A 12,884-nucleotide genomic window follows, 5' to 3' on the forward strand; every position below is an offset into this window, starting at 1 on the left:
TACTGCATTTGAAGGTCCATTCATTTTGACAACTCATCTAAAGTATCCACGTCCTTGGGGAACATGTCTAAAATTTATATCCAGAATCATCTCCTCCTCTCTTACTATCTTCTGGTTGTGTGTCTGAGGGCCTCTTGCTCTGAATTTTCTTCAATAAAATGCACATCTCCTACTTTCTACTCTCCTCCCTAAGCAGTCCATTGTTGCCATCAAAAGCACTGGGGTCCTGCTCACTGTTTCTCACTTCCAGTTTCAGCTTTTCCGCCAGCGCCTAATCCAGTCATTACACACAACTGTTGTTTACAATAAGACAATGGCTTATGCTGCCCAGAAAATTACAATTAACAGGCAGCACAAGGTTTATCCAATGGCTTCCTTTCCGCTTAACAAGTATGTGCTAATCAAGCATCACGACCACATTCCTAATTTCAGGGACTTTCATATTTAGCCACTTTCCTACTATCTGATATTTGCATCAATCATTAAAAAGCATAATCAGGTGTACAAACTGATTCTGTAATTAGTATCAGAATATGTAAAATCTCAAGTGAATTTATGAAAAGTAATTGAATATCACCTTATTTTATGAAGTTCTATAATACCTCACATTCCTAGTATGATAATAGCTAACACAAAATACATCAACTTATATAGTGCTTTATTCTTTTTTTTTAAACACACACATAACACAAGGGTACAAGACCGCAGCTGAATGGCAAAATTTTCTCAACATTTTTTTAAAGTTTTGATTGAAAAAAACTTGTGCACCATAATCATACATCAACAGCACAAATTATTAAATACAATTGTTGCCAGTAATTTACATTACTACCACAATATGTGAATGTGCGCATTCTTTTAATTAATTGATTGTAAACACGTTGTAATGCAACATACAAAACTTATTACGTATACAGATTTACACCGTATAGTTATATATAATTTTGTAACCATTTACTGCTGGAGTTCTTGAGTAAGTAATTTGCGGCACATCAGCATTTCAAACCACAGACAGTTACATCTTTCAGAATTATTCAAAACTATTTTACAAAAATTACAGCTGCAATTGCAATGCTCTGAAAAAAGTGAACTGAAAATCTGATGATGCAAAAATTTCTATTCCATTGGGGTAAAAAGTATGTAATGCAGGCTTGAAAAGTGAACTCAAATTGAAATAAATTGTAAACACATTTTCAGGTCCAAAATTAAGACAGGTTTTCAGTTTTTCTAACTTTCAGTTTTTTATAAGTGGCTGCTCTAAGATTTTGCTGAGTTAATAAGTTGTTCAATGTCTTGATTGAAGACTTAGCAGCACATTACTGCTCTGAACGTAAATGCTTTTTGCCAAAATTGTACATTTATTTATAGATCTGTGTCACTTGAAGGAAATTGATTTAATGGCTAACAATAATTTTGATTTCATTGGTCTAGCTTGATTACATTTAAACTTGTGCATTAAAACAGTAGAAACTACAAAAATAACAGAAATCCCTTAAGTTGCACAAATGCCAATAGAAGTTATGATTACTGATGCAGCTTCAGGCAGACTTATCTTTTCCCATGTGGTGAGACTTTTAATCCCGTCCTGCATAGTAATGAATAGACATGCCAGCATGAGTTCTTCAGCATATTGTGATATATTTCCAGATGGCTGGAATATGATAACATTTCTTTCTTTATGCATGCCTCAGATTCAGTTTGAACAGTTCAATTTTACCAAGCCAAATTCATCTGTGCTAAAATGTTCACCTGAACAATTGTAAACACAACCACTTACTCCTATACTACAAAAGTATATTTATCTATGATTTCCCTCTATGTTTGTTCTACAAAATGCATATAATGCCACCCTATGGGTCACCTTTTCACAAAGTATTCCTTATCTCCAAACTGAGCCTGGGTTGATCTGTCCATCAAAAGATAAGAAATTTGGTCTCTGGCAGTGTGCATGCCAAAAAGCAGCTTAAAAATATTTGGAGCCCTTTTTTTCTCTTAAAACAAAACACCAACATATAATGCGAAACATAACAATAGGATGGAAGCCATATATAGTAAACATAAATGGCAACATATGGTGACTTTGAATTTGATCCATTAAGATTCAAAATGAAGAAATCAATAATGGTACTGAGTGCTCATTAATGTTTCAAGCAATGATTTTTCCTGGAACTATAAGGATCAGTGACAGAAAAAAATCCAATTCACTAAATGCATTGACATTTGAGATCAAATAGCATTCTGAAAGCTATAATCACTTCTTTCACAATCTGTCTAGTTTACTTTATAGTAACTAATGATTTTTAAATCACATTCCATTCCTGCATCTTTTAGGGTTGCATCAATGGTACACTTAATCATTAAATATATTACAAGTTCTCCTACACCTGTCACTGAGATTAGTTTAAAGCAACATGCATAATAAATGCATGGTTCACAATGCATTTACAGCATGATTTACACAAGTTGGATGACTGTAAACTGTAGTTTCTGATTAGAACAAAATGAGATCATATTTATGACAACATGTTCAACCTGAAGCTATAAAAGGGTAGGCAAAACATTGTTATTCCTTTCATTCATTGGCCTACCTTTCAAAGGAATTTGCTCTGAACTCAAAACCTCACTTATATCAAATATATTGGCATTATCTGGAAGAAATATTGGAGAGGATTTGTCACAATTCCATACAGTGAAAAACATTCTGGTGTCATTAAAACTGCTCTGTCAACTATACTCTTTCTCTTTAAAACACAGGTGTTTTTAAGGTCTAAATATGATTGAGGAAAATAAAATATAGGAAATGCAGATGGAAATAAATATATCCTGACTATGGTGCTAACTTTCCTTCAGTTTTGTTTCCCGTGGGTCTCTGGGTCAGCCCCCTAGGCCATGTGCCAAAACTATTTAATGTGTACTTGCTTCACTTTGCAGTGCTATGAAAGCTTTGGCAAAAGCAAGAAAAAACATGTTTTCTTTGTATGTTGAATAAGCCTTCCAGTAGATGTAATGAGTTTGAGCTGCATCTATATAAATCACTTTTAAAAATTATTTATTTCCAGGGCATCAGAAAATAGGGAAGAAAAAGATTTTGCAATGAAATAAGCAATATTGTGGTTTTAGTATGCAACTGTTCCCCAATTACAGCTGCTATGTAGATGACAATATTTATATATATGCCTAGAACAAAGTATCAAAATTGATAAATGCTAGTGTATTTAAAAGCCAAAAATAGATGTGACTGCATTCTTTCAGTATGATTTACCATTCTTCACTTTGTCAGTCATCCCACTTCATTAAAAACAAATGTTTTTGGTAAATACTGTGCTTCTTGCAAGGAGAGATTTTAGAGCCACAGTATAATTAGAATACCATTTAATATTAGGTATTGAACACTGATATCAGGCAATGCTAGGTCAAATGCATTTAAATTTACTGAAATGTTCACTCCATACTATCTTTACTTCAATGTTAGGAAAGTATGACCCACTGCAAAAATATGAGTTTTTTTTATCAATGTCACATCAACAATATATCCATCTGTACCTGTGGTCTTACTGGGTGATAATGATGACTTGATCTCAAATATTGTGGTATGTTGCATATTGGATTATTGGTAACTGGAAATTGGCTCTTCCTTTGACAATAACCAATGGAGAAGAGTTTCACTTAACCGCTTTAGGTAGCACAATGCCATTGTGCTACCTGGACTCTTCCCCTCCAATATACTTTAGCATTAAGGCAACACATAATCTGCTTCATTTTCAACTGTTTGAGCTACAAACATTAGAATGGCTTTACTTCAAATATCCTCAGTTCACTCAAAATGTTATCGGTTTCCATTGCAAAAGGTATCTGCAAATTCTAAATACTCCTTTCACACTTACATCGTAAAAGTTTAATCCCCAGAAACAAACTCCCTAATGTGAACAGCCACACAAAATGCGGACATACATGCCTACCCATTCTACTAGCTACCTTGAATTTCTTAAAATTGTTAGCAAACAAGAGAGCAAATCCACTTCATCTTATACAGTACAGATCACAATATTTACCACAATCAGATGTACAAATTATGTATACTTAGTATAAATTGAAAATTCTTCAGAAAGGCTTTGGGTTGGTTAATGCACAGCTTGTTCCTTGCCAATCAAACAATAAAGTCCAACCCTCCATTTGGATGCTAACCATCACTCAGGCAATGCCATTTGGCAATTTGTCGCCTTGGATGCTCACAGATCTCCCTCCAATGCTCTCCTACTGTCCCTTCTACCGAGTTCCCCAGCACTAGGCGCCCAATAATTTCGTTCTTCATCATTCTGTCAAAATCGATGACCAGAAACTCGACGCTTATGTTGTCGATACCCTCACAAGGGATGTCAAAGACAAAGAGCTCATTAAACACTGGATTTAGAGTGCACTTCTTTACATGGGTCTTTTTCTTTGATATTCGCTTCTTATCATGGTACAAGTTGACTTTCACATAAGGGTCAGCAGCTGGTGAAAAAAAAGAGAAGACAGCTGATTTGCCTTTTCAGATTATACTTTTTCACCCTTTCATTTGAATATGTTTTTGCAATTGCAGCACAGATGCAATGCAGTTGCTTGCAAATAATTATAATTAAATCATTAAAAATTCGGAAATACTCAACAGGTCATGCAGCATCTGCAAAGAGAAAAGCCTCATCAAAAATACTCACCAACCTGAAAAATTAAATCTGCTTGACAGATGTTGCTTTATGAATAATTCCAGAATTTTATTTTACTTTTAGTGTTCCCCATAAGCAATATTGTGCATATGATTAAGCTACAATAGGTTATGCATGGCAAAACTAATATGAAACAAATATTCCATTCACATTGATTACATATGTGTGCAGTCTGTGATAAGCTATGGATTTAATCAAAGATAAAATAAAAGATACATAGGAGGATAGATACACAAATGCATGGATGTAGATATAGACTGATTAATAGGTCTGATTTTTCTTAGCTCCAGCTGCACGATTGCTGGTAACTCTGCTTGAATAATTACCTGATAATCCAGACACATCATTTTTCGGCAGATGGCGAGCTTTTAATACAACAACAGTCAGGGTGTTGGTGGTAGATTGATAGCAAAGGGACACTAATAATTCTCCACGACCCACTGATTTCTGTGAATGAACCAAAGGAGACACATGAACAGACTTTCAGAAACATGCTGTTATCATTGCACAGTAGATTTCCTCACTGCTCTTTGTTGTGGCACCTTCTCTACAGGAGACAAAAAAGATTATCCAACATTGGCCTCGACACCTTGTTACTCACTATTAGAATTAACAGACCATATATTAAGCTTACATTAGCAATAACCCCTCTTTTGGAAAATAGCTCCATTATAAAATTAAAGAGATAATTATCAGTAGGCTGCTTTGTGATTATTGTTGTATGCAATTAGCGCTATAGGCAATTTTCTCAGCATATATTTTATTGGGTTACATTAGTATTACTTTATATATGTTATACGATACGGATCTTTATTAAAAGCTTGTTCCTCCTGGTATCGAGTACAGAAGGTATCACCAGTTGGACTGTGCCTGATACTGTAATATTGATGTGACACTTAGTCTAAAGCTGATGAATTGTGCCAAGGAAACACGGGATTAGATGAAGGTGGGAGACTAATTTGAAGGACTGACGGCGGCATGGACAAGTTTGGCTCAACAGTCAGGTTTTATAATGTGAATTCGGTATAATTATTCACTCCTTGATTGCAAGATAAAGTTTCAAATGGACGGGCAGCAGACCTTTCGTTTGGATCTTGGGACACATGTTGATCAACAGTTAATTGAGGGCCAACCATATTTATAATTTTTTTAAAAAACGATCGGAATTCGAATGCCACATAGAAAATATTAGATCAGATATATTAAATTTCTATACCACAATTGATTACACGTTATCTGCCCGTAGGATGTATGTATAATCGCTTCCGAAACTAGATTTAAATAAAGCCCAACTCTAATTTATGCGATTTGTTTCGCTTCAGTTTTCATGTTAATCCTTCAAAAAAAAAAAATCCAGTCTTCGTACACACCAGACGTCTGCCTCCGGCGCTGACCTAACCTCCCCCTTATCTCCATCAATAACTCATGAGCTATCTTTTTCAATAAACCCTGCAAAGCACACAGCGCATCTCTAATGGAAGCTAGAGCAGTACACGTCCCTCCACCGTACAAGAGATCACTCCAAACATTTACCCGACAGTTTCTCCTCGTGATGTCCCTGTTCATCTGCACTTTGCCTTCTGAGAGATTGATTCCCGCCATTGGCACCAACACCTCGCCAATGACGTCGTCTCTGGAAAAACGGTCAAAACTCAGCACCAGGAAATGAAGGGACAGTTCCTGCACTTGGCTGTAGGGGATGCCGTAAAAAGTGAACGTTTCGTCAAAAGCTGGGTCCAGGGTTTTCCTGAGGACGCGAGTTTTCACTCGGTGTTTTTTGTCAGGCAAGATTGACATTTTAATGTAAGGATCAGACGTCATTGACTGCTCGTCCATGGCTGGCAGACCGTGAGCCTCTATAATGTTGACAAGCAACGCCTTCTTGTCGAAGTTGTACATTAAGGAGAACATCAAAGATCCCAGTTTGGGTTCATTGTTTTCCTCTTCAGAGGGTGCCAATGACTTTTCCGAGATGGAGTTCTCGGATGATATACTGTCTTTCTCGCCTTCTGAGAAGGTCTTGGGGTGGACGCTCTCGATTTCTGGGGAGCTCCGGACTTTGCCGGGAGTTTTGGTGAAATTTCCATTCTGATCACGGCTCTCCAGATCTAAGTGGAGCGAGTTCTTTGGCAGTTTGGCTTTTGATGATTCCTTGTCTTTAGGATCCGATTTGTCATCGGCTCCGAATTTCTTTTTGTTGCTAAGATTCTCAGGGTAAATGTCGACTCCCTTCAGCATGTGCACGAATTTATATGGAGGGGTTTTGTTAGCTTTTGAAGACTTGCGTTGACAGCAGATCCATGCAAACATGGACATCGTAAATATCAGGGCAAACGCACTGGCTATCCCTATAAGAGCAGGCACACCATCTATGGAAAGAAGATGTTCAATAGGAGTATTAATCCATTAAAATTAAAGAAAAAGTGTATAAACTTCATTTGTGAAATTATTAAGCTTGCACCTGTCAGATATTCCTCATTTGAATGATACTTTTCATTCTGCTGCCAAACACTCATTACATAAACTTGTACGACTGATGCAGTATGTTAGTTATTTGGGGTGTTTTTGAGCTAAATTGTAATACGCAGCATTTTAAATTAAAAATGAATGTTCAGGAAGGAAATATAGACGAGATTACTTAAATCAATGTCATCATACCACATTGTCTTATCATCATAACTGATAAACAGCGGCAGCTCTGGTTAATGTCTAATTAACAAGACGAATCCGTATGGATCCCATTAGTCAGACTCCAATTAGCGTTCCCGTCCTCAAACCTAAACCAACCGGTACCAGTCTCACTGAGATGCAGATTTAACAACAAAATAAGGCCAAAATGAGCAAGTGAGATCGAGCAAAGGACAATGTGGAATCAGAGCAACGATAATCAAACAAATGCAAAAACTTTAAGGGTACGAGGGATAGAGGGAAATGGGAGAAATTGAAATAGGTAATTGAAACACAGCTTAGATGAATACTCGCGGTTTCAAGCTTTATAACATGGTGCAAGAATCCCGAATAAGTGTTACAAACGCAACATTGCTATTTGTCTAATGGGTAAAGTAATTTGCGACTATGTTGTTTCCTGTACGGTGTTGCCACATTCGGGTGTTTGTTTTTACTTTAGCGGGAGCCACAGCATTTCTTTTGCTCCCTCTCAGGCTGCCTATACCAAGCCGGAGCAAGATGAACGCTATGGCCAGTACCGAACTACAAATTAACACCCAAAGGCGGACACGCTGTAGAAGAAACACCACAGTCTCGGATGTGGTAGTCACATTTCTGGAGAGAGAAAGCTTATCTACAAAGATCCGCCCGAGGGATTGGCTTACCAACGCCAGCCCCGCTCTCCACAACCGGAGCCATGTCGATCCTTGCTCTATCCCTGGTGCTGAAGAACGTAGCGAACAGATTTCCGCCTCTTCTGGTCCAATGGCTTAGTTTATTAATTAGAATCTTTATTAAAAATAATCCCGGGGCAGACTAAGCGGGGGGGTGGGGACGTTGGTGGTGAAGTGGGGGGTTATATTGTGCGGGAGATGAGCTGAAGCTTCGGCTCCGGCTGCTGCAGTTCTGAGGAGTCGCAAACACTGTGGACGTGGTTGGCTGGATGACGTCTTTCTGACGAAGCCCTGCCCGAGTTGAGCTCTTTTGCTCCCTAAGGTATTTAAATTCCTACCATCAGTTATGTTAAACGGCTGCAGTCTGAATGGTATCTGCTCGGAGGACAGTGATGGGAGGGACAGTTTTCTTTTTGCGTCGTTCAGTTTCTCCTGGCCAGGAGGAACAGCAGCAGAGGGCTGGGTGGGTGGATGACTAGTCGGAGAAGCTGACTCACGCCAGCCGCACTGTCTGCTGCCTTAACACCGGCTAATCATGGGAGTCCGATCTCTGCACAAACAGACTGGCCGTCTGCTGCACTTTTATCTTCTGAGCAAATAATGCAGAGCTTTCAAAGCACTTCGGATCTAATTTTAGTTCTGTCATTCTTAAAAAGTTTTTTTTTGGGAAGGGGAGCTGGGAAACAATTGATGCATGCATGCACTCCGGACAGACCAGAAACATTCTTAAAGGGGTGTGACCACCTCACCGCTGTTTCACACTGGCGTCAATTTAGAATTTTGCAGTTGATGAGGGAATTAAGGATGGGCTTTTTTTTAATATTCTCTCGTAAGAGGCGAACACACACCATCTGCTGGTTAAAGTCATACAATGAGTCAGATTTTGCATCGACGCTGTGATATTTCATTCAGTCAGCGCTTACAAGGCTCGTCTAACTTCATTACGCACGTCTAACTTCAGTACTGCAGTATGTTATGCTTCCTTCTCAAGGTTCTTAAAATATTTCACATGCTCTATCGACCAGCTATCTAAGTTCCTTTTATGGAATGTTGAAGCGATATAACTTTGAATTAAAACCAGTCATATATTACTTCGAACTACCGTAATATTACTGAGAGAAACTTGCGTTTCCCGGTACTTGTTAAAAAAAAGTGTAATTCCATCCTCATTAATTCACAGATAATTACCAACAGATCTTTTTAATGTTCCTCCGCGGAATTACCAATATCTTACATCCGATAATGTCTCAGAGGTGACGTCACGAAGGTACATGACATCACTGACGTGTAATTGCAATGCCGAGCAATAGATGCTGCGAAATTCCACAATTATCTAGAGAATTACTGCTTAGGAGAGGCGTAAGAAAAAAATATATTAGTGCTGTAGAATTGAAACTACTCAGATGTAAAGCATACAATAAATATAATAACGTAAGCGCATTTCCCCGCACGGTATATAACATGTTGAAAGAAAATTGCATAATATTTGACTGTGTAGTAGATCAGAACAATAAAATGATTTGAAATATTAATTAAAAGTTACCGATCAAGCTTATTTACAATGGCCAGGGAGTTCTAATGTGGACCATTTCGACACTGCGCGAGATTTTTCACGTCCCCAATAGCCTCCGTATCGGGGAATTATGTTACAGAGTATAACCACTCACAGGAATAGTAAGGGGCTTTTATGTGGAGATGGATGCACTGCTATTCCCAGGGGAATGAAGAAATTATTGATCGTAGGTATGTGAAATGAACTGCGATGTTCCTGTTCGTTTTCTTGTTTATATACGTATATGTTTCCCTTTGCCTGGGCGTATATATCACACTCTGCCCAGTTTCTGGCAGCTGAGGGCTAATGGGATCGCTGGTGATGTGTTCATAATTTGGTACTGTTGAAAATAATGGAGTAATATAATCGGCACCACAATTTGGATAACTAATTAGCTTTATATGAAGCGCATTTTGTGTAAAAAATTGACTGATACTGTTTGCAGTGAAATGCTGAATAAGTGATTAAAGAGATCATTTCTTATCTGGCGATAATTTATTAGCATCATATTATTTGCTATAATGCTGCAATCAAAATGATAACTCTTGTTTCACAAGTCTTTGTGTCTCTAGCATGTTCAGCATAGTTTCATGGTTGAAATAAGCGATCAGTTAAATGCTTGCCATTGGGCAATCTTATTTCAGTGCAATGTCACTATAAATGAAGATACTCTTGATATATAGTAAGTGTACCCCTAGTGTTCCAAACAATAGTCCAATAATAGTGACCTCAGCACTCTTACAGTATGAAATGACACTATGGTATCTTACTGGGTTTACAAAGTATCTTGAAATAGCTCAATTCCTTTCAACTAAACAATGAACAATCTGCTGGAGAAAATCCGAGCGTTGAGCAGTGTATGTGAGAGGAAAGCAATTGTCAATGTTTTGGATTGAACCCCTGATTGGGGCTGAGCCTCCTGTACTCAGTACATTGCTTTGCAAAGACAATGTGCCAAAAGTTCTCATGGTGGAATCATGTATTTGTATTCTCAGATTCCTTTATTCTATGTCACTCCTCACTGCTCTACTGTTCACTGTGTGAATCCTACCTTGGTCTGTCCAACCAAGGTGGAATACTTAACACTTATCATTTTTATATTCCATCTGCCATTTTTCAGCCCTTTTCCAGCTGGTCCTTATCCTACGGCAAGCCTTGATAGTCTTCATTCTTCTCCACTATGGCCTCACTCTTGGTGTTGCCTGCAAATTTGTTGATCCAGTTTGCCACATTATTATCCATATCATTAATATAAATGACAAACAACAGACCGGTACCAATCCCTGTGGCACACCACTAGTCACAGGCCTCCAGTCAGAGAAACTGTCATCTACTACCACCATATGACTTGTCCCACTAAGCCAATGTTGAATCTAATTTACTAATTTATCCTGAATGCCAAGTGACTGAACCTTCTGGACCAGCTTCCCATGTGGAACTTTATCAAAGGCCATGCTAAAGTCCATATACACAATGCCCACTGTTTTTCCTTCATCAACTTTCCATCTAACCTCCTTGAAAACTCTATAAGATTGGTTAGACATGACCTACCATGCACAAAGCCATGGTGACTTTAATCAAGCCTTGTCTATCCAAGTATTTATATGTCCTGTCCCCTTGAGTACCTTCCTATAATTTACCCATTACTAACATCGGGCTCACTGGTCTATAATTTCCCGTCTTATTCTTAGAGCCTTTCTTGAACAACAGAACAACATTAGCAACCCACCAGTCATCTGGCATCTCACCCATTGCTAAGAATGTTTTAATTACATCCTCATACAAAGGATGGCACTTTCTGAGCTGCCAGAAATAATGAATGAGGTGGGCACACTAGCAAAAGCCAGGAGAAATTTAGAGGACTATGAGCCAAACATGGGCAAATGGGTCTGGTTCACCAGGTAACACATGGTAGATGAGAAACACTGAGGCTCCAGTAATCAGGAGGAGGGAGGATTACACCACATATATGCCATTAGAATCTTGTGTATCTCTTAATGACTATAGTCATCAGCCTCTGCCTCCTATCACTGAGCCAATTATGAATCCAATCCATTCCTGGATCCCATGGAATTTAACCTTCCAGACTAGCCTGCCATGAGGGACTATGTCAATGCCTTGCTAAAATGCACATAGACAACTTCCACTACTCATTTGGTTACTTCCTCAAAGAACACATGGATGAGTTAAGCTAAAGGGCCTGTTTCCATGCTGTATGCCTCCATGAAGCATTTCAACCTTCAAAAATATATAAACACGATACCTTAAATTCCATGATATAATGTCCAGAGAAGTGTGAGTAGAGAAGCAATCAGTGTAAGTGGCTCACTGCTTACAGACGCAGGCCAGCCAGGGACATCCCATGAGTCACACAGGATCACATAGGCAAAGATCACACTGACCACGTTGACAATCGTGCATTCATTTTGCATAAATCTTACACTGATTGAATTTTATTCTTTCCCCATTTTCATCACCTCCTCCCCCTCCCCCCCAGTTTCTACCACTCACTAATACAACAAGAGCCTTACCTTTTGTACTGGCCAATTCATCTAACAAGCCCCACATTGCGATGCCAAAAAATAGAGGGGCCAGGAGGAAATCAACACAGTTAAGGAGAGAGCTTGCAAACTCCAGACAGACTTGTTTGATGCATTAACTTTACTAGTTGTGCCACTGTGTCCATACTGATTTAGAATGCTGATGTAATGCTGAGTCTTTATAAGGCATTAGTCAGACCACACTTAGAGTATTATGAAGAGTTTTAGGCCTCTTATGCAGGAAAGGATCTTCTGGCATTGGAGAGAGTCTACAGAAGTTCATGAGAATGATCCCAGGAATGAAAGTGTTAAAATATGAGGTGTGTTTGAGTGCTCTGGGCTTGTAATTGCTGGAGTTTAGAAGAACGCGGGGGGGGGGGGGGGGGAGCTATTGAATACTGAAAGGCCCAGATAGAGTGGGCGTAGCGAGGATGTTTTCTATAGTGCAGGAGTATAGTACTGGAGGTCACAGCCTCAGAAGGACATCCTTTAAGAACAGAGACGAGGAGAACTTTCTTTAACCGGGGGTGGTGAATCTGTGGAATTTGTGCCAAGTCAATGAGTATATTTAAAGCGGAGTTTGATAGTTCTTGATTAGTAAGGACAACAAAGGTTACAGGGGGAAGGCAGGAATATAGCGCTGAGAGGGATAATAAATAGCCATGATGGAATAGCACATCAGACTCGATGGGGCAAGTGGTCTAATTCTATTTCTATGTCTTATAGAAAATGTAGGAAATTTTAA

The 12,884-nt window shown here is 38.7% G+C and overlaps 1 protein-coding gene across 1 annotated transcript; it reads right to left on the reverse strand.

Moving 5' to 3' along the window:
* Positions 1-641: 641 nt before the first annotated feature.
* Positions 642-8,630, reverse strand: syt4 (synaptotagmin IV). Its single transcript, XM_073064317.1, has 4 exons — positions 8,039-8,630; positions 6,240-7,075; positions 5,033-5,153; positions 642-4,494 (listed from the first exon to the last, which is right to left on the reverse strand). Exons 1-4 carry the CDS (start codon positions 8,070-8,072, stop codon positions 4,181-4,183), a joined length of 1,305 nt encoding a protein of 434 aa, XP_072920418.1. The 5' UTR covers positions 8,073-8,630; the 3' UTR covers positions 642-4,180.
* Between the last annotated feature and the right edge of the window lie 4,254 nt (positions 8,631-12,884).

This window comes from Hemitrygon akajei, chromosome 13 (genome assembly GCF_048418815.1).
Source record: "Hemitrygon akajei chromosome 13, sHemAka1.3, whole genome shotgun sequence".
Classification (NCBI taxonomy): domain Eukaryota; kingdom Metazoa; phylum Chordata; class Chondrichthyes; order Myliobatiformes; family Dasyatidae; genus Hemitrygon; species Hemitrygon akajei.

What these genes read in the sequence shown, in the direction of transcription:
- syt4 (XM_073064317.1), bottom strand. Translation starts at nt 8,072, where the DNA reads ATGGCTCCGGTTGTGGAGAGCGGGGCTGGCGTTG. An exon ending in GGAGAGCGGGGCTGGCGTTG is followed by an intron (nt 7,076 to 8,038) that starts GTAAGCCAATCC and finishes TTCTTTCCATAG; the next exon opens with ATGGTGTGCCTGCTCTTATA. An exon ending in TCACGAGGAGAAACTGTCGG is followed by an intron (nt 5,154 to 6,239) that starts GTAAATGTTTGG and finishes GTTCATTCACAG; the next exon opens with AAATCAGTGGGTCGTGGAGA.